Source organism: Engraulis encrasicolus, chromosome 21, assembly GCF_034702125.1.
Source record: "Engraulis encrasicolus isolate BLACKSEA-1 chromosome 21, IST_EnEncr_1.0, whole genome shotgun sequence".
Lineage (NCBI taxonomy): Eukaryota > Metazoa > Chordata > Actinopteri > Clupeiformes > Engraulidae > Engraulis > Engraulis encrasicolus.
This window is the reverse complement of record NC_085877.1, coordinates 10,082,330-10,104,927: the sequence shown is the minus strand read 5'-3', so window position 1 is coordinate 10,104,927 and position 22,598 is coordinate 10,082,330. Positions and strand designations below refer to the sequence as shown.

Below are 22,598 nucleotides of genomic sequence, written 5' to 3'. Positions count from 1 at the left end.
TTGGATCAATGGATTCAAAACCCACAAAGTCGTAACATGGTAAACATGGAGTTTGTAGACTGGCTGTGCAATAACTTCCTATATATGATGGGAACCAAAAACATTCTCGGGTTCCCACTGGAAGATCGTAAATAAACTTTGATAAAACCCGAATGATGTGTTGCTATGTCGACCTAAAAAGGACAGAGTAGTTATTTAGTCACTGGCCAGTTAAATGTCGACTCACTTTCGTATCCAATGTCAAGAGGTTTGCTGATGTAGAGTTTCACTGAAGCTTCTTCTCTACCTCTGTGGCACTCGTAGCGACCTGCCCCTGTGGGGAGTCTGATGGTGATGATCTGACTAGTCTTACCATGGACGGTGTTATTGTTCTTTCTCCAGACATACTGGGGTTGGCCTGTATACCTGGATATGTTGCATCTGAGGGAGACATTCTCTCCAAAGTAAAAGGGACTTTCAGGAGACACCACTTGAACTACGGGGAGAGCTGAGGAATGAAGACGAAAATCAAATTCAACAACGACGAATCTGAGCAAGCTGTGGACATAACAAGCATGTGTGTGTGCGTGTGCGTGTGCGTGTGCGTGTGTGTGCGTGCGAGTGAGCAGTGTGCAGTGAGCTCACTAAAGCGACACTTAAGTAAACACCCATAAACTCACTTAACTTGCAGTTTAAACTCACTTAACTTGCAGACTAAAGACCCTTAACGCACTGATGCTGCAGTCTAGGACTAAAATTCCATTTACTCGTTGAACAGACAGGCAGATAGTGACCTTGTGACATAAACTCTCTACACTGCAGCCCAGAATTTAACACCCACAAAACTTAAACTGCTGGGACTTGAAATGCAAATACTTCACTAAAGAGCCATAAACTCTCCAACACTGTAGCCTAGTCCTAAATAGGAATACGCTCCCTAACACTGCTGCCTAAATAGACATAAGCTCCCTGAATAGCATAAACTCCTTACTACAGCCTGAATAGATATAAGCTCCCACATGATGCAGCCTAAAGAGCCATACATTCTAACAACGCAGCCTAGTACTAAGCCATAACTGTAACATTGAGGCATAAAATCCCAAAAACCCACTAGCGTTGGACTAAACACCAGTGAAGTGCTAACTAACCTTCATAGCAGATAAATGTAGCGTCATTGTGGCAGCCTACGTCATTCCACAATCCACTTTTCCGAACCTGTGTGCAGAATTGCCGGTTAGCGTCACCATAGTTGGGTTCTCCAACGTCCCAGTGACGAAAGGAGGAGCTGCTGCCATCTGACCACTCCCAAGGATCTCTGAACAGGCCGATCCAGACATGGCCTTTTCGTCCAGTAAGTAGACCTGTGATATTGGCATTCTCTGTCTGGTTCCTCACGCTGGCCAGGTCGGTGTGTTTCTCTCTACAGTATTCCTGAGCTTCTGTCCAATTTGTCTTCTCTTCAACCAGCACATAGGGATGAGTGGAATTTGCCCCTGTTGTAAAGTATGCATCACGGTTAACTAAGAACCAGTCTATGATCTGAAGTAACAAACAGACTTATATACATGAAAAATCTGTTATTATATGCATTTATGAGTGAACAGGGGAAACGCAATTGTGTCTCACCATTATAGCAAATTAAATCACGGCTTCCAGTGCAATAGCAATCATGCCACTTCCCCCCACTGGGAATGCACCCACAGTCTTCACCAGCACGACCTTCAGGTTGCTCGCCATCCCAGTTCCGGAACTTGGCTTCATTCTCTCCATTGAATCCCTCATCAGCCAGAGACCACTGCCACTTAAGACTGCTCCCATTCCATTTCAGCCCAATCCAAACCCCATCCTCAGGCTTCATATCGTGGTCATCCTGGATCATACTCTTGATCTCATCTATCTCTGTCATGTTGTCTATGGTGGCCAGGTCAGTGAACTCCTTTCTGCAGTACTGCTGAGCTTCTTTCCAGGTCTTCTTATTGACCACCTTATGGAACTGATGTGGCAAAGAGAGACCACACACTCCTGACAGTACACACACACACACACACACACACACACACACACACACACACACACACACACACACACACACACACACACACACACACACACACACACACACACACATACACACACACACACACACACACGCACACACACACACACACACACACGCACATGCACACACACATATACACACACAGTTTGGATCTTCTATTGTACTGTATATTCTTGTGGGTTGGTTGATGTGTTTGTCAGGTTACCTCAGTCATGCAGGAGGATGGTGGAGAGAACACTTGTTACAGTAATTACTCCACCCACCAACCTGGAGGTTTGGGAGTCGAACCGGCAACCTTTGGGGCTACAAATATATGTTGTAATGTCCGTCCCCCTGCATTGATTTGAGGGGGCATGCTGCCATAGTAATATGTCCGCAACATTCTTTGCATCGCAGCAACAAGCCTACCAACCAGTAACGCATCTACTGTATGTATTGGATGTCTATGGTAGCCCATACCAACAAATGAGTTCACATCAGGTGAAATTATTAATAATTAATATTAATTATTACGTAATTTCTGTTAATCATGAGGTGGGGTTAGGTTGCAAACCAACAAGTGCCAAGCTGTGTCATTGAACTTGATGATTGTCATGTTATTTTCAATGCATGTCAAATCTAAATCTCAAATGTTGAATCTAAATGTAATGTATGAACATTAGAATACAGAGTAGCATTTATTTGTCATTACAGGCACATGTAGACCTGTCCACATTAATGTGGATACATATGAAAACATGTAATAATGGATCCATTTACACCTCCTGTCCTCACTAATACAGCAAATTCAAACACATCCAGTAAAACAGCTTTTTGAAAACGACCACTGACGTGGAGAGATCTGAACGCGCCTGCTTCCTTAATGGCAGAACATTCTGTAAACAATATACAAATAGTGCGGACGCAGATCATTTTAACGACGGACACCTCTATTCACATGTACCAGCTGAATGTGGACATGGACACAAAGAAATGACTACTTCAGGGACTCCGAGATTTTGATGCCCAAAGTGCTCTTTTGACATTGCTTTTTTGTGTTTTAAAAAAAGTTCTAAAATTAGACAAGGACTGAGCTTATCCATGATTTCAGGAGGTAATTAAAAATATACCATTAGTAAACACAGTTAATGTTTTGTGTGAAATTTTATTTACATGCCATTTTTTGACAACCTGAGCCCCTGCCTCTCTTAAGATCTTTGCAGGGCCCATGGTCATTAATTGTGATGGTTTTCAGCTGTGGTGCTGATGATTGTCAAAGTTGTTAAAAAAAATGTAAATGTAAATACCAAATTATTTTGTCTGCCACACTCACAAATTTGTCATTGCTGTCGTGTGTGTGTGTGTGTGTGTGCGTGTCAGAGAGAGAGAGAGAGCAAATAAAAGAGGAAGAGAGAAAGGAAGAGAGAGGAAGAGAGACAGGAAGAGTTTGTGTGTGAAAGTCAGTCAAACTGGAGCTGGAAATGTTTAACAAAGCTTGTTTAGGTAACCAAATCCACATGCCGGAACCTAGCAATAGTGTGTGTGTGTGTGTGTGTGTGTGTGTGTGTGTGTGTGTGTGTGTGTGTGTGTGTGTGTGTGTGTGTGTGTGTGTGTGTGTGTGTGTGTGTGTGTGTGTGTGTGCTTGAAGTAACTAAACCTGCACTGACCTGGGAACAGTAGCATGAGAAGAAGGAAAATCCCCATCTCTGTGGAGGCTGAGAACTCGCTGGACGTCCAAATACTGTGCAAAGATATAGTAAAAAAAAAATGTCACTATAACACCTAAGATATGCAGTGCAGTAAGGTCACATATACCAGAAGGATAAACTATAAAATATAAACACTATACAAAATATCTCAAACTAACAAATATACCAAATAAAACATTTAATGTATGTCTGTTAAACTATTACTTATTATTATAGGTTAAAACTCCTCGACATCTTTATAAACGCCCCCTCGATCTCATCATAAACCCCCTTATTAAATATTATAAAATAGAACATGGCAACTGGGCACCCCCTCCCCTCATCTGCCTCCGTCTCAACGCCCCCTGAGGGCTCCCTCGTGTCCCCTGGGGGTCTGTAGAGCCCCTGTTGAGAAACACTAAGATAATGGAAGACATAACTCACTTTCATTGGGAAAAAATACACTCTGGAAAATGTTAACATTGCATATTTTTACTGTCTAGAACACTATTGAGGCTTGAATGCAAAAACGTACACAGACCATATCAGAGTTATGGACTTAATGGCAAATAAATCCTAAATCCATATTATTTGTATTGGGCATTCCATTTCATTGCATTGCAAAATGCATTTTATATAGGCCTAGGTTTGAAAAGTACGTTCTTTAAACATTTGAATGGCAAGAACTAATGAACAGTCATTTCCAATAATAAAATGCAAAAGTAAAAAATGGTGGATACAGTACGTCATTTTACAAACAAAACCCATACACAGTCATAAGCATACAGTATGACTCTCAACATTAATTAAGTATGAGTAAGTGCCACTCTCACCTGAAGACGTATGTGTAGTGATGAGGTCTACTCTGGTCAGTCTGTGTGTCTCTCTGTCTGACACTTCAGCCCAAATGAGATGCTCTGCCAAGTCGACCTATAGATACAGTATGCAGCTTTTCTGCTTACGTCACATATTTGCTGTGTGTGTGTGTGTGTGTGTGTGTGTGTGTGTGTGTGTGTGTGTGTGTGTGTGTGTGTGTGTGTGTGTGTGTGTGTGTGTGTGTGTGTGTGTGTGTGTGTGTGTGTGTGTGTGTGTGTGTGTGTGTGCAGGTCTGGGTGCTCATCCTTTTTGCATGCTGCCCAGCGCACCAGCAGTTTACAACTCTACTGTCCTAGAGATGCTACCCTGACACACACACAAAGACAAAGACAAAGACAAAAACACACACACACACACACACACACACACACACACACACACACACACACACACACACACACACACACACACACACACACACACACACACACACACACACACACACACACACACACACACACACACACACACACACACACACACTGAGAAACTGTACATAGTTCCTCATCATTTCAAGTCCAGTCAAGTCAGCTTTTATTGTCACTTTCTTCATATGCACAAGTCATAGAAGGAAAATGAAATTACATCTCTCTCTATACCATGCCAAGACATAGACATACACAGGACTGACATTTTACAGACTGATATAAAGTGCAAGACAGGAAAGGAAACAGTGATGGACTGGTAACAATAAGTGATTAATAATAAATATAAATGAGCATTTAACATTGAACATTTAACATGTAGACAAAAAGGTAGGATGAAAATAGAATGGAAGACATTCACTAGTTAGTCTCTGAATAGCAACAGTGTCTGGGGCCAGCGGTGACCATGAGATAGACCTTTTTAATATTTATTTTTCTTCAAAATGCTACTATTACTATGTCAGAACGCTATAAAGGACTTTTAGGAAAAGCACAACAATTACCTCCTCTTAATGTATGTTCTCTACAAGTCTTCTGTTGTCCAGTCTTGCACTTTAAATGTCTGTATGAGCACTGTCTATGTCCATACTGTCTTATGTCCATGTATAAGTACTGTCTATGTCTATACTGTCTATGTCCTTACCTAGATTAGTCTATGTCTGCATGGGAAAGCAAGAAATGTAATTTCAAATTCTTTGTATGACCAGTGCATGTAAAGAAATTGACAATAAAACCTACTTGACTTGACGTGTGTGAGATGTGAGGGCCGTGTGAGGGTACCACATCATGCAAACTAAGCAGAAAGACTTCAATCGTCTGGCTGCCGTTCCGCCACACTCTAGTGTGGAGCCGGTGTCCTGTCTAGGCTATATGAGCGACCCATCGAGATGTGATTCTCTTCGCTACTGAGCATGCGCACGCATGGTGGTTTTCGCGGGTAATTGCCCATCGAATTGTGAGACCACAAGTCACGATAGGATCCCCTGAGACTGTCAACTTTAGTGACTCAAACGTAGCGCAAGTTACGATAGGATGCCCTGAGACTGTCAATTTTAGTGACTCAAACTGTAGCGCAAGTTAGGCCTACGATAGGATCCCCTAAGACTGTCAACTTTAGTGACTCAAACTGTAGCCTATGTCCTCCTGAGGTTACCACCAGTCATCCATAGTCTAGTTGGCCTACAGCCTGGCCACCGACTGTCATGGACTGAAAGTTACAGGATCATCCAGCAGATCATTGGAAAATCTGCGAAATAGCGTGGCCTCGTACATTTGCTACTTTGTTGCCTAACCGTAATCGCTCACACACTCAGCCTCGAACATTGTAACAGATCAGAAAAGACTACCGGTAGGCTATTTATAGAGGAGGCGTTCTCATTGCAAAATGGAAAAAAATCGCCACCTGATTGAGCTGTCAAAATGCTCCCTCCACCCTTTTCACTCAAGAATTTGAATCGACTGAATTGTAAAATGCCTCAACATGGTAATAAGAAATGCACTGGTGGGGATGTTATGAAAATATGATTCCGGTCATTAAAAGACAGACATCTGCCAAAACAAAGCCACAATACGCTATCTGCTATCTGGGAATATCTGAACCGCGCTTGTTTATCCCCATAGCACATGGTTTCATGTAGCAATTTGCCTTGCGAGCCCACGTCGCATTGAAACCAAACCAACAGCAAATGACTGCATTAAACAACCCGTAGCCAGGCCCTGATTCCAAACACTTTCTCCAGTATTTGCGCAAACTCAACTCAGTCTCTTTCATATGGCACGTTTCTTAACTTGCTCAAACGAGAGGCTCGCGGTTGTCAGCAGCCGCATGTTCTTATTAAACTCCGCACGAACGATTGCACACCCCTGTCCGTGAAATAAACAAAGTAGCCTAATGGTTATTAAAACAGTCATACGTGGACCGATTGAAACGCCTTCCGCGGAAAGTCAAGGTCGCTCATTTAGATGAGACATCGCAAATCGACAGAACACCACTATCGAATAGGGCGACCGGTCGCTCATCTCGACGAGGCAACACATCTCGACAGAACACCGGCCTTATGCAAAGGTGCTGACGTCAACAGCACAGGTGAGTCTTATGTCTGAACCCTTGATGTTAAGACAACAACCACACAGTAAATAAATGCAGTGTTAAATCAACACTAACGGTAGACCAGGGACATGCTTGTTGCAGGATATGCGTGCGCAAATGCCTGCATGCCTGCACAAATGCATTGCTGTGTGTATGTCATGTCAATTATGCGTTAGGTAGAGCATCACACAACAAGGTAACCAAACACATGCATATGGTGCAACATTGGAACAACCACAAAGGCTGATCTTCCATAAATTGACAGAACCGTGGGGCCGATCTTATGTAGGCCTATATTGACAGAACCGTGAGGGCTGAACTTCCATTTTGAGACTGAGGTAGAGTCAAACAATGGTGGAAAACATAATGAGACGCCCCATTGGCCATATGCCCCCTACATGATTGCAATGGCAATAGCAATAAGATTTGTATAAATTATACATAACTCTCATTCAATGCCTCCAGTAGCCTATCATGCGTAGCGCTTTGATAGGACTACCTCTTTGCAAGTATGTGCACTCGGTCGTAATTTAAGTCACACAGCAATCATGTCCCCGTAGCAAGCACAGTCGGCCCAATTCTGGCTGAATGTCGGCACTGTGTCGGCTGGGCTGGAACACTGGTTATCATGACTGGGCCAATACTTCTAGGTTACAGTTGGCACGATGGTAGGCTACTGTTTTTGAGTCAGACCGATTCTGGTTGAATGTTGCCACTGTCGGCTGGAACACTGGTTATCGTGACTGTAGCGAAGGGGAGTTGGGTTGCCCAGGTGGGACTCGAACCCAGACCTTCTGGGGTAGTAAGCTTGGGCTCTGACCGCTACACCAAAGAGCCAGGCTCGTTGGCATGTTAGTCAGAACACACCCACAACTCCATCACACTGCCGCACCCGTGCGCTTTACACACTCACGGTGTCCCTCACGCAACTGCCCATCATGCTTCTCCCATCCAGTGTGCCCCGTCATCAATGCTTCACCCATCACTGGGGTCACTCACACTGGGGTCACCAATCCTGGGGGTCCCTCACATGGAATAACGGCTCACACACAATGGGTACGCTTCTGATGGCCTCACAGTACCATCTCACTTCTGACACCATTTGTAGCGAAGGGGAGTAGGGTTGCCCAGCCGGGACTCGAACCCAGACCTTCTGGGGTGGTAAGGTTGGGATCTGACCGCTACACCAAAGAGCCTGGAAGGGAGAAGCCTGGCTCTTTGGTGTAGCGCTCAGAGCCCCGGTTTACTACCCCAGAAGGTCTGGGTTCGAGTCCCAGCTGGGCAACTCTATTCCCCTTCGCTACAGTGACTAGCCCAACACTTCTTAGAACACTGAAAATAACGGTCAAAATTGCAGTAGCCTAACTGAGTCAGGGATGGAAATAAGCACCCGTCCACCTGCCAATGACGGGTGAATTTGACCTTTGGTGGGTGAAATATGTCAACCCACCCATCACCTTGACGGGTGAAATTTTTCTACTGGTGCCCGGGTTAACCCCTTAGCGCAGCAGCTATGTTATAACCTTACTATCACCAACGTTGTAATGGCAATGTCTTAATATGTCACTCAAGGCTCTCAGTACTGCCATAGCCATGTTGTTATGATGTAGTTGAGTATTTTCAGTAAACAGTGAATAGGCCCGCCGGCAACCCCATCTGCAGTAAGAGGTTAATGGTGAATTGTACGCAGCATCCAACATCAAAGGTTTAAGCAAATTGGTAATGAAAAGAGTTATTGGGATCACAATAACTGAATTTATGACCTCTGAAACAAAAGTAATGATCAGAAAATGATTTTACTTGGCATTACAATGTTTGGAGCGGTTGAATATTAACCAGCAAAAATGGTGACTGGTAAAAACTGTGAGTGACTGGTTGATTTTTGAATCTACCTGCCACAGTGACTGGTGGGAAAAATGTTTAAGTTCCACCCCTGGGGCCAACACTGGGCCGACACTGAAAATAACTGTCAGCATACGGTAATTGGCCTATTGGGCCGATGACCAAGCCAAAATTGGGCCAACTGTCAGACATCGCATAAAAAGAGATGGGCCAACAGTGGGCCCGATACAATTTGTAGAGGGTAGATCTAACATCTGGATTGAATTTGGTCCGAGGGAACTCTCTAAGTGTTGAATTAGGCTACTGTAATTGTATTAAATTATGAACCGTGCCATGCCAGTTTTGCATTATAAAGCCCTCTACTGTACAACTTATCTTCAACTTGCTATAAGTATTTATGAATCACTATGTCTTTAATAAAAGCTTATAACACTAATTTCATGATTGTTGTAAGAACTTGTAGCCAAGTGATTAGGATGGTTCATGATAAGGCCTCAGTTATTACACTTGTTATAAAGAGCTTACAGTGCCCTCTCAGACCACAGGCAACTAAAGGAGGATGGAGCAGTAGGCCTAGTGTGTGTGTGTGTGTGTGTGTGCGCGCGTGTGTGTGTGTGTGCGTGTGTGTGTGTGTATTCTAACATGTTGGTATATGCAAATTATATTTAAATAGATATGGCTAAACTACAATACTGTAATTTTAATAGTAGGCCTACACTACTTGCAATGTATTTTTCACATATCAATGTGAGTAATCAACTGATAAGGTTTTCCGTCATTGAGTAAAAGCAGCCAAAAAGCTCAGGAGACACCAGCAGGAGCTAGAAGAGGGTTTGACATGGACATGTACACTGTTCATTTATTGTAATGAATTATACTGTGTAAAGTTGTTTGTAATAAAGTGACACTTACTCAACTTCACAGGTTCCACTTTATTGAGCACTTGCTGCATCACTCTGTGCACTCTGGCAGCATACTTGCTATCGATCTAAACTTGACCCCGAAGACCCCTGCTGGGCCTAGGGTTGCCTGAATGAAAAACAGTGTAACATCACATTACCACAGTAATCCATTTTTTGCCATGCAAATCTTTGAAGGCAGTTCTCAAAAATGTGTTTTTTTTCTCCCGCTCTGATTGGAAAATCTCGATCCACTTCTGTTCAACCTATCTGCACCACACTAGAAAACTTGTAATAGGACCTACATTTGTTTCCTCTGTCCCATGTGCTTAATCAACTGGTAATGTTTCATAGTGATATCTGCAAGTGAAAAAAAAACCCTATAACCCCTTAAATTAGGAGTAATTAATGTAAAATTGTTACGCAAAATGTGTCAGACACAGTAGGCTATTACAAATGAAATAGGGCCTACGTAGGCCTACACCATTTTCACATTCCTCATAATGTATTACAAAACACCCACCATGACACAATTGCAAGTGCCAAAAAAGGTCAAATTCCCTTGTGGAATCACAGGTGCCGTTAATGAGACCCAGCGTCCTCACACAGCCAATTCTAAACAAGTCATCAGATTTCCCCAAGTGCATTCAGTCACCTTGATATCTAGGCCTAAACCAAAAGCATGGACGCGACACAGAACAGATTGATGTTATGATCTCATTTATTAAACATACTGTAGCCTATTTAAAAAAATACAAGTAGCAGGTATACCATATAAAAAAAACCAAACTGGAGTCAAGAGCACATCACAAGCAAAGATCACATTGGAGACGCGGGAATTCACAGGATGGTAGGCCTAGTTCTAGTCTTCTGCCGCTTCGGCTCACTGACAGCAGCTGGCGTCACAGGCTCTGCCCTTGCACACGCAGCCCGATGCGCACTTGCTGCATCCGGGTGGACAGCAGTCGCAGCAGCCTGGGAGACAAGACGGGGAACATTTTAGACACTCACATTAAAATGGGTTAAGTCTCAGAAAAGGAAACGTTCGAATCGAACATATCGACAGCAGTGTCCCTTACGGTTGGTCAACTCTTTGCTATGCATAGGCCTACTAAAAATCCAAAGTGGTATACCACTCTAAAGTGGTACAGTTAAAAATGGAGTGAAATTAACTAATTAAAAAACACTCACTCTTCTGGCAAGAGGTACACTGGCAGTTGGTACACTTGCATGTGGTTCCACAGCTGCAAGTCCCAGCTAGAAAAAGGAAAAAACAGCAATGTCACAAAGTTATCCCCATCTAATGGCCAACGAAGAGCTAAACAGTTTCGTGCAATATATTCACAAACAGATCGAGTACCAAGTCTACTTACTCTTAGAGCATTCGCAGGGGTCCATTCTTGTCAGGCGAGTGTCTCCTCTTCCCAAGAGCTTCAAGAGATGAGCAAGTCTTTGCGTCTTTCTGCGAGTGGGATGTGTGTCTGACAAGAGCTACGCTCTGGTTTTTAAAGCTGCGAGGACACCGCGAGGCCGAGTGCAAAAGTGTTGACAGCTGCACACGGTTTAGGAATACTGCTGCGCAATTACGCACCATCACACCGTGTGGAAATCAACTCTCATCACCAACTCCCACCAACTCCTCTCCACCTCATTATAGCCTGTAACTGGCATCGCCTGTTGTATCAAATTGTGCATAATGCGCCCTATTTAGCTCATTGCTTAACTCCATAGGAGCAAAACGGGTTGTTGTTTTGAACTGCTGTTGATGTTTACAGTTATGCAAAATCTTTTGGCATTGTAAAATATTACCAGAGCCATTTAGAATGTTGAATGAGTCCACATTCCAACTAGCTTACAGACATAATTGATTGTATCCAAGCCTAGCCTTTTTCATAAACTATTCACATTTACCAGAGCACAGGCAGATCGGTTAGATACCCGTGGATTCCTTTTTTTCTACGCCATTCTCTTTGTTATATACACAGCGTTAAATTACATTATTCATTAGTATTATATGGTTGTGACGTCATCGGTCGAATGCTCCATTCATTTCAACGGGGCTCCCCAACGTTCGCACGTCTGTTATTTTTCGATAACGGACGGGTTGGTCTATAACAGACCGCTGTCAATGGCAACAAGACTTTTCACTGCTAAAGCGACTTTTCAACAAGACTCTAATCAGCTGCTGTGATAGACAACACCTGTTGTCCTGGCTACCTAGCTGTTGCCTAGCGGTGTTTCACAACGGCACTGTTTTGTTTTGCGCAGCAACAATCTTAACATTAAATAGGCCTAAAGAAATGTCCCCGCCATGTGTGAATCATTTAAGTATATCCATATAATAAGCGGGTTAACTTTCGGCGAGTCGGTCGCTTTGTGGAATAGCAGCACTTCAGAGAGAACAAGACCCCTCCGCTCCGCGTCGGGGTCTAAAGATTCTCTCTGTCGTGCTGCTATTCCACGGTAGCGACCTTCTCGCCGAACGTTAACCCTTACGTATTATTTTCTCCCCCAATCAACGTGGACAACCCCCCTTGTCACTTTTGGAATGTGCACGGAGTATGCTAGTTTCGCGCTTTTGCGCACGGCTCTACTTTGGAGAAGCTGCTGCATTAGCCTAATTGAAGGAGCCGAGCTGTGAGCAGAACAAACAAACTCAAATGAATCACTTTGCACTCGTTCTTCACCTTGTGACCGGGGTATTTTTCCACAAAATTTCCTCATCGTAGTAGTTGAGAAGAGGACACCACGTGTAATAGTTCAAGGGGAGAACAGAAACTCAGACGATTTGAAAATGACTCCACTGAACTTTTAGATTTTGTTGAATGTTAGAATGTTAGTTGTTAGAATGTTAGTTGTTAGATGTTTCCGTTTGCTCTTTAGACACGTATACTGGACTGTACATTTTGCACATTATTAATAACGCAATATAGCCTATTTCATTAGATTTCCACGGTCGGAGAAGTTGAACAAGTTGTCAGTGTTTTTTCCAAGCCCCGGACATCTTGACTGCTTGAACTTTCCTTGAACACATCCTGCTGCTCCAGGATATAGTGCATCCCCATCTTATAAACATGTCAGATGTGCGTTGGTACATGCAGAGCTCTGCACTCCGTAGGACAGGGGTGGGGAACCTTTTTCATTCGAGGGGCAACTTGAAATTCCTCCAAGGACCGTATAAGTCCTCTTTGGCCGGCCCGTACTATGAACACAAACCAGGATTTCCCCCCTGCACTTTAGGCCTATATTGTAGGCAATCACCAGACCACCTTCTCTTGGTCCCCTGAATATGATTTAATTGTATTGCAAATGTAATTTCTTTTTAATCTATTTATGTATATATATATATATATATATAGCTTTTTATTGCCTTTATTTGGCAGGATAGTGAAGGTGACAGGAAGTGAGTGCAGAGAGAGATGGGAATGGGTTGGCAAAGGACCCGGCCGGGAGTCGAACCCGGGTCGGCTGTATAGCAAGCGAGTGCCCTGCCGTTTGCGCCACGGTAGGGCCTGAAAATGTAATTTCTAAGATTCCTCCTACATGTGAGATTAAATGTGAATATTTAGTCTGGCCCTGATCAATGAGACATGGAAGATTGTTGATGTGAACAACCCATTGTTTTTCAAACCGTGTCAGTGCATATTAGCAGAGAAGATAAGGGCAAAAATAGCTCACTTTGGTGTGCAAGCATGGATATTGGCACACCTGTTCTTTAAAATGCACTCTTTCAGCACAGGGCGTTGGCCACACAAAATTCCAAGATGGCGGCCATTTTTCAAGATTGCCACCCTCTCTACTTGTAAATAAGGCCAAGAATAGTTCACTTCACCTCTCCTCTTGTAATAAGGCTAAGAATAGTTAGCTTAATGATGCAAGCATATAATTTGGAACAAATGTTCAATAGAATCCACTCTTTCAAAATTTTGTGTTGGCCATGAAAAAAAAAAAATCCATAATGGCTGCCGTTTAAAAAAAAAAAAGATGGCCACCCTTTTCCCTCATAAATGAGGCCTACGATAGTTCACTTAATGATGCAAACATGACATTTGGCACAACATGTTCATTAGAATCCACTCTTTGAATAACAGGATGTTGGCCACACAGACCTGTATAGTAAACAATATAATAACTAACTGTATTTGTATAGCACTATATCATACAAGGCATGCAGCTCAGAGTGCTTAACAAATGGGAAAAACATCTATGTTAAAGGTGGAGTTAAAAAGAGAAGTAGAAAGGAGAGACAGAGAGTGCATCTTAATATGGGACCTTGCCTCCTCCACTTGCCTCCTCCACTTGCTTCTCGTCATGATGACATCACTGACAACAGCATTATATTTCAATATCTTGCAAAAGCTCAATTGTAAAGTCTTTTTCTCATTTGCAATTGGGATGGTGAATGAAAAACAGTAAGGAAGAAGAAATCCGCACTCACAAACTGCGTCTCATTATTTATTTATATTACCACCATGTCCAAAAAGCAAACGCGTTTCGGCTAACAAGCCTTCATCAGTGCGTGGTACTCAGAACAAAGAAAGGGGTGCATCTTATCAAAGGGGAGGTGAGAGGTCACAAGTTGCAGGTGGATCACATGATGGTGGGTGGCACCCAAGGGTGCAAAAACACAGTGTAGTCTATAGGCAGCAACAAAAATACAACGTCTATATCAAAAGGAACAATAAAGAATGGAAAAAAGAAAAAGAAAAACAAGGCTGGAATTGTAGGATGTCTAAAAAAAACCCAAAAAGTTATGAAGGCAGCAGCATGTAGGCCTACCATCGCTGGCCATAGCCAATATTAAGACTAATAAATGTAATGACATAACCAGTAAGCAAAACATTTTTTACTAAGAAATTGTATTTATGGAGGAAACTGACTTTTTAAGCAAACTTATGAATGTCCATGTTTCCAATGATGACTTCCTGTGCACTATGGACATTACCAGCCTCTACACAAACATCACACACTACCTTGGCTTATCCGCGTTAGATCATTATCTCAAATCACGGGATGTGGATGAACCCCCGTTGTCATTCTTTTGGGATCTTGCACACATTGGCTTCAACATGAACTACTTCAAATACGAGAACAGTTTTTTACCATCAGGTGAAGGGGACCGCCATGGGTTCCCATTTGCCCCAAATTACGCAAAACCTGTTCCTGGGCAAATTTGAGGAGGACTTTGTTTATTCTTCTAAAAAATCTTTCTTTCAATGTCTTAAATGCTATTTTTGCTTGCTTTATTGATGACATATTCTTTGTGTTTAAAGGCACTGAAGAACAAATTCACAATTTCCATGACTTTCTGAATTCTAGGCTGGATTCGATACATTTCACTTTGGAGTATAACAAGTCATCTATTTCTTTCCTTGATGGGAATGTTTCTAGGTCCACAGGTCCGGTTCTGCAGACGTCGGTTTTTCGAAAACCTACTGATAGAAATCCATTTTTACATTCTAAAAGCCATCACCCTCCCTCAATGAAGAAATCTCTCCTCTATAGTCAATTCCTGCGTATGAGGAGAATTTGCAGCACTGCTGACGATTTTGAGAGCCAAGCCAAAATTATTTATGAACGTTTCTTTTTGTCAAAAGGTTACGACCGTGAAAAATCTGGACTCATGTTTAGACAGGGCACGTAACATGGAACGGGAATCGTTGCTTGAGAAAAAAGATGTCAGTCTGATAACCGCATTGTTTTGTCTTCAACCTTTCTCCTCTTTCCTCTGACGTGAAGGCAAACTGTGAAAAGGCATTGGCACATACTGTCTAGCGACTCGCAGATTGGCCACTCCTTCCAAGATCCTCCTCTTTTTGCTTTTAAAAGATTTCCAAATGTGCGAGATTCTTTGGTAAGGGCTGATAGTTTCACCCCACCTACTAACTGGCTTACTAATCTTGACCCGGGTAACTACCCCTGCAGAAACTGCGTAAACTGCAATGCAATGATTAAGGGCAATGCCTTTCTACACCCGCGTACAGGCAGGTCATTCTCTGTGAGGGGGAGAATAACATGCCGCACCACTTTTGTGGTCTAGTTGTTGAAATGTCCATGCGGATTTGGCTACGTTGGGAAAACTAAACGTGAACTAAGAATTAACGAATAAACGAACACAAAAGCAACATACGTAATCATGACATTAAGTCTCCCGTGGCAAGACACTTTAATGAATGTGGGCCACGATGTGTGTACACTGAGATTCCCAGGGCATCGAGTTAGTCAAGCCTCTTAAACGAGGGTGGTGACAGGGAGCGCCTCCTGCTCCAAAGAGAGGCCTATTGGATATTTACGCTCCAAACAGTCCAAACTAATGGGCTTAATGAAGAACTAACGCTAACTAGTTTCTTATAATGTATTGTACTTTCTTTTCTTTTGTAGGTTCACTGGGGCTCTGATGGGAAAACGGGCGTTCATGGGGGTTGGGTATATTGCGCACTGATGGGGTTTAGCCCATTATTTATTTATTTATCTATGGGGATGAAAGGGGTAGGTATGAGTGAAGGCTGCTGTTTCCTTCATAAATACAATTTCTTAGTAAATATGTTTTGGTTACTGGTTATGTCATTATATGTATTAGTCTTAATGTTTGCTATGGCCAGCGATGGTACTTGCTGCTGCCTTCATAACATTTTGTTTTTTTAGACATCCTACAATTCCAGCCTTGTTTTTTCTTTTCTTTTTTTCCATTCTTTATTGTTCTTTTGTTTTAAATGATATAGACGGTGTATTTTGTTCCTGGCCTATAGGCTATACTGTGGTTTTGCACCTTGGGTTGCCACCCACTATCATGTGATCCACCTGCATCCTTGTGACCTCTCACCTCCCCTTTGATAAGATGCACCCCTTTCTTTGTTCTGAGTACCACGCACTGATGAAGGCTTGTTAGCCGAAACGCGTTTGCTTTTTGGACATGGTGGTAATATAAATAAATAATGAGACGCAGTTTGTGAGTGCGGATTTCTTCTTCCTTAAGTTGACGCTTTTTATCTCGCACCCAAAAGCTTTTCGGTTTTCCAAGAAGTTGAGCGCGTCCTCTGCCAATACTTGAAGTCCACTTTTTTGACGCCGCTCCTTCATACCATACCACCATGTCCTACACAGATATAGATAAACTAACTGAAGCAAGGGCTTCCACCCTATTTTTTTTTCTGACGCCCGACTCTGAAAGGATTCTTTTCCCACCGAATCAGAGCCTTTTTACCGATGCCTTTGGATCCCTATTCGAGCGACTTGAAAAGGCGAAAAAGACAGAAGTACGGAATGAATTGCATGGATCAACTCTATCGCACTACTTCAGAAACAAGCGCATTCCAAGAGGACTCAGGATCGACAAAGAACCCACCATAGGACGTGAGGATGAGGCCTTCTGCAAGAAATGGTGTGAGATCACTAATAAATGTTCATTGGACCTGATGCTTTTGGTCATTGAGCACACGAATGCAGAAATCTTCCAAAGCACGAGCTGAAATTACCGAGGTTCAAAAAGAGATTGCAGGACACTTTTGATGCTAATAAAACTAAAGGAGATAGATGAGCGCTGCACTTTCACTTTTGGATACATACAGGAAAGAAATAATTGGAAACCAAATTGCGGAAGTATCGCCGTGACACCATGGACTACAAAAAACGATCGAGTCTACAGTTGGCTCTTCAACCCCGGCACCTGCGCGCAGATGGGCGCAGCGGGCGTCGTACGGTCGACTCCTACTCCAGTGGCCTCTCAACTGATGAATCTGCAAGTGAAACTACGTCAGCAGGTACCGCACGCAATTTTTTACACCAGGAGGGGAGACACGGACCTCGGGCCAGAACACTACAAGAGGAGACCGACACGAAGGGGTGGCAAGAAACACCGGTTACGCAGGGAGACGGTGGCAGACACGGAGGTATCAAATGTGATAAACCTATCCAGCAGAGCTCTTAGTGCGGAGGAGACTGCTGTTCTCTCAAAGGGCCTCTCTTTTGTTCCATCTAAGCACACAGACCCTTTCATGACAAAAATTGAACTTTTCAAATTCTTCAGATCTGTGAAATTGAGAGCTTTTTTCACAACAAATCCGCCCCCCCCTGCCCCATCTAGAGAACCGACTGCCCCCCCCAGGATAAACTACGCCTAAGAGCCATTTTCGACCCAAAGGTACTTTCATGCCCCATGTTCTTAACCCCTCAGTCCAAACCTTTTGCCGTCTGGTTGATCAGGATGTCTCTAAACAATTAGAGAAGCCCCAACATTTTTACCCAAATCTCTCACATTCCGAGCGGGCTGCTCTACGAACTTTATCTGAAGATGACACGATTGTGATTAAAAATGCAGATAAAGGCGGAGGAATAGTATTACAAGATAAAGAGGCATACCGCAATGAAATCCTACGACAATTGGGAGACAAGGAGTTTTACGCGCCGCTCATGTGTGATCCAACTGGCCGTTTTTTTAACTCCAATAAAAACGCACACTGAGCACTGGCAGGACTGAGAACTACATCACAAAAAACAAACATGAATTTTTACTTCAGCAACACCCTGTCCGACCTGTCTTTTACACCTTGCCCAAGATACATAAAAAATGTGACATCACTGTTCCCGGACGCCCTATTGTAGCTGGTTGTCAATCTCTCACCGAGGGCATTTCACAATATGTGGACTGGTATATTAAACCCATCGTCTGGTCCTTGCCCTCTTACCCTAAGAGGACACATCTGACTTTTTAAGCAAACTTATGAATGTCCATGTTTCCAATGATGACTTCCTGTGCACTATGGACATTACCAGCCTCTACACAAACATCACACACTACCTTGGCTTATCCGCGTTAGATCATTATCTCAAATCACGGGATGTGGATGAACCCCCGTTGTCATTCTTTTGGGATCTTGCACACATTGTGCTCAACATTAAAACTACTTCAAATACGAGAACAGTTTTTACCATCAGGTGAAGGGGACCGCCATGGGTTCCCCCATTTGCCCCAAATTACGCAAACCTGTTCCTGGGCAAATTTGAGGAGGACTTTGTTTATTCTTCTAAAAAATCTTTCTTTCAATGTCTTAAATGCTATTTTTGCTTGCTTTATTGATGACATATTCTTTGTGTTTAAAGGCACTGAAGAACAAATTCACAATTTTCCATGACTTTCTGAATTCTAGGCTGGATTCGATACATTTCACTTTGGAGTATGACAAGTCATCTATTTCTTTCCTTGATGTGAATGTTTCTAAGTCCACAGGTCCGCGTTCTCCAGACGTCGGTTTTTCGAAAACCTACTGATAGAAATAACATTTTTACATTCTAAAAGCTATCACCCTCCCTCAAGAAGAAATCTCTCCCCTATAGTCAATTCCTGCGGTATGAGGAGAATTTGCAGTACTGCTGACGATTTTGAGAGCCAAGCCAAAATTATTTATGAACGTTTTTTGTCAAAAGGTTACGACCGTGAAAAACTGGACTCATGTTTAGACAGGGCACGTAACATGGAACGGAATCGTTGCTTGAGGAAAAAAGATGTCAAGTCTGATAACCGCATTGTTTTGTCTTCAACCTTTCTCCTCTTTCCTCTGACGTGAAGGCAACTGTGAAAAGGCATTGGCACATACTGTCTAGCGACTCGCAGATTGGCCACTCCTTCCAAGATCCTCCTCTTTTTGCTTTTAAAAGATTTCCAAATGTGCGAGATTCTTTGGTAAGGGCTGATAGTTTCACCCCACCTACTAACTGGCTTACTAATCTTGACCCGGGTAACTACCCCTGCAGAAACTGCGTAAACTGCAATGCAATGATTAAGGGCAATGCCTTTCTACACCCGCGTACCGGCAGGTCATTCTCTGTGAGGGGGAGAATAACATGCCGCACCACTTTTGTGGTCTATTTGTTGAAATGTCCGTGCGGATTTGGCTACGTTGGGAAAACTAAACGTGAACTAAGAATACGAATAAACGAACACAAAAGCAACATACGTAATCATGACATTAAGTCTCCTGTGGCAAGACACTTTAATGAATGTGGCCACGATGTGTGTACACTGAGATTTCAGGGCATCGAGTTAGTCAAGCCTCTTAAACGAGGTGACAGGGAGCGCCACCTGCTCCAAAGAGAGGCCTATTGGATATTTACGCTCCAAACAGTCCAACCTAATGGGCTTAATGAAGAACTAACTTTAACTAGTTTCTTATAATGTATTGTACTTTCTTTTCTTTTGTAGGTTCACTGGGCTCTGATGGGAAAACGAGCGTCATGGGGGTTGGGTATATTGCGCACTGATGGGGTTTAGCCCATTATTTATTTATTTATCTTGAAAGGGGTAGGTATGAGTGAAGGCTGCTGTTTCCTTCATGAATACAATTTCTCAGTAAATATGTTTTGATTACTGATTATGTCATTGCATTTATTAATCTTAATGTTGGCTATGGCCAGCGATGGTACGTACATGTAGCTGCCTTCATAACATTTAGATTTTTTTTTTAGACATCCTGTAATTCCAGCCTTGTTTTTCTTTTCCTTTTTCCATTCTTCATTGTTCCTTTTGTTTTAAAGATATAGACTGTGTATTTTTGTTCCGGCCTATAGGCTATACTGTGTTTTTGCACCCTTGGGTGCCACCCACTATCATGTGATCCACCTGCAGCTTGTGACCTCTCACCTCCCCTTTGATAAGATGCACCCCTTTCTTTGTTCTGAGTACCACGCACTGATGAAGGCTTGTTAGCCGAAACGCGTTTGCTTTTTGGACATGGTGGTAATATAAATAAATAATGAGACGCAGTTTGTGAGTGCGGATTTCTTCTTCCTTAAGTTGACGCTTTTTATCTCGCACCCAAAAGCTTTTCGGTTTTCCAAGAAGTTGAGCGCGTCCTCTGCCAATACTTGAATGAAAAACAGTCCCTCAGAAGTTGTTGTGGCGAGACTGACAGCTGGGAAACTTTATCGTTTTCTCCACGGAGGAGGGGCCAGGAGGCGGGACGAGGAGACAAGCACAAGTGGAGGAGGCAAGGTCACATATTGGGATGCACACAGAAACAAGAGACAATAGCAAGAAGACAAAAGAAGAAGACATAGATAGAGATTGTAGAGGCACAAGGTCCACATAGGTTGGGCCCATGATTCTAAGAGGCATAAGGTCCACAGTGGCTGGGTCCAGCATAAGTGATAGATAGTCACAATGAATTTGGGCGCTCAGATGTGGCCCCTGGTGGCAACAGGGGTGAGGAAAAACTCCCTTTTCACTTGATTCATAGTTTACAGGGGGGAAAGCTCAGTCTCTGTACAGGTCTGTGGTTGGTCATAGGAAAATCAAAGACGGCAGCTGATTTTCCAGGAATGCTGCATTCTACCAATGTGGACCACCTGTGTCTCAATCCACGCACTTGTGTCAGTGCACTGACCGTTAGTGAGGTCTTTAATGCATAGTGTCGTGGAAAAGTTTGAGCACGCACTGTGCCCTCACTGGAGGTGACGGTTGAGCATAGCATTAGCTCGCCAAAATATCGGTTGGCTACTGTTTGCATTGCACAGCGTCTCATGCTTGTATTTACATTTCCTTCACCCCAAAGGTCAACCATCACACATACAATACTTGGTTTGGCAAGAAAAGGTGGGGGTCTCAGCAACATTAGTTTACAGAACAACATTACAGAATTAGGACACTGTTGACCAAACTTTTCTACTGAACTGAACGCCACGTTTCCTCCGTTTCATTGTCAACATGGCAGCCATTTAGTGCGTGTAGCGTCCATTGTTCAAGCACTGGAAGACTTAATGTTAATATTGTTCAGCAATCTTCTGGATTTTAACTAGTCTTGGCCATATGAGCAGATAAATACCAAAATACCTCAGAATAGCAAACTTTGTCATCCTAAAACAAGTCAAGTGTAGTGTAGTGACTGCTCTTGCCTGGATGGTATTTAAATCTTTGGAATCCAGGTATGATGATGTACTGGTAACACCAGCCCCTACACCTCTCAAAGAGTGGAATGTGGTCAATAGATTTGACCTGAACCAGGTTAACCAGGTCTACTGAACAAGTTAGACCAGAGCTGAGCTCGCTACTCCCACCCAAGCGCTCCAGGGCATCAAGAATCCAGACCAAAATGATTTAAGAAGTAATTAATGTGGTCTGGTAAAAACCTGGCTAGGGCCATACCAGGCTAACATCTTTGTCCATACCCATGCGCCAATGCCAATTTTCACCGCCTGGCAAAGCATAGATCTGCAGCAGCTATGGCATAACAGGCATGAAGCAGCGGCAACATGTGTGTGTGTGTGCATGTGTGTGTGCTTTTGAGTTAGTTCAGTGTGTGTGTGTGTGTGTGTGTGTGTGTGTGCTTTTGAGTCAGTGTAGTGTGTGTGTGTGTGTGTGTGTGTGTGTGTGTGTGTGTGTGTGTGTGTGTGCGCGCGTGTGCGCGCGCGCTTTTGAGTCAGTGTAGTGTGTGTGTGTGTGTTTTTTTATGTTAGTGCAAGTAGAATGAGCAATCACGATGCAGTGTAGGGGGGGGCTATCAGTATGTGTGTGTTTGTATCAGTGTGTGTGTGTGTGTGTGTGTGTGTGTGTGTGTGTGTGTGTGTGTGTGTGTGTGTTTTGAGTTAGTGCAAGTAGAATGTGCAATCACAAACCAAACCAAATTTCTCTCTAGAAGAGACAATAAAGGCTCATCCTATCCCATTACAAACTCATAATCTCTCTACACTGCTGTGTATGTTCTCGTTGGGCAGTTATTTTGGACTATAGCATCTGTTAATGTAATTTCAATTATCTAGTGTCAGCACAAG

At 43.1% G+C, this 22,598-nt stretch overlaps 2 protein-coding genes across 2 annotated transcripts in view; both read right to left on the bottom strand.

Annotated features, from left to right (window-relative positions):
* The window catches only part of LOC134438062 (macrophage mannose receptor 1-like), a 74,936-nt gene that overhangs the window by 29,372 nt on the left and 22,966 nt on the right, over positions 1 to 22,598 (bottom strand). Inside the window, exons 9-10 of the mRNA XM_063187649.1 lie at positions 1,681 to 1,972; positions 1,128 to 1,472 (exon numbers count right to left, since the gene is read on the bottom strand). Coding sequence (XP_063043719.1) covers positions 1,128 to 1,472; positions 1,681 to 1,972 — 637 coding nt within the window. The remainder of the gene's footprint in view (positions 1 to 1,127; positions 1,473 to 1,680; positions 1,973 to 22,598) is intronic.
* Positions 10,540 to 11,337, bottom strand: LOC134437959 (metallothionein-like). Its single transcript, XM_063187535.1, has 3 exons — positions 11,210 to 11,337; positions 11,028 to 11,093; positions 10,540 to 10,811 (listed from the first exon to the last, which is right to left on the bottom strand). Exons 1-3 carry the CDS (start codon positions 11,232 to 11,234, stop codon positions 10,720 to 10,722), a joined length of 183 nt encoding a protein of 60 aa, XP_063043605.1. The 5' UTR covers positions 11,235 to 11,337; the 3' UTR covers positions 10,540 to 10,719.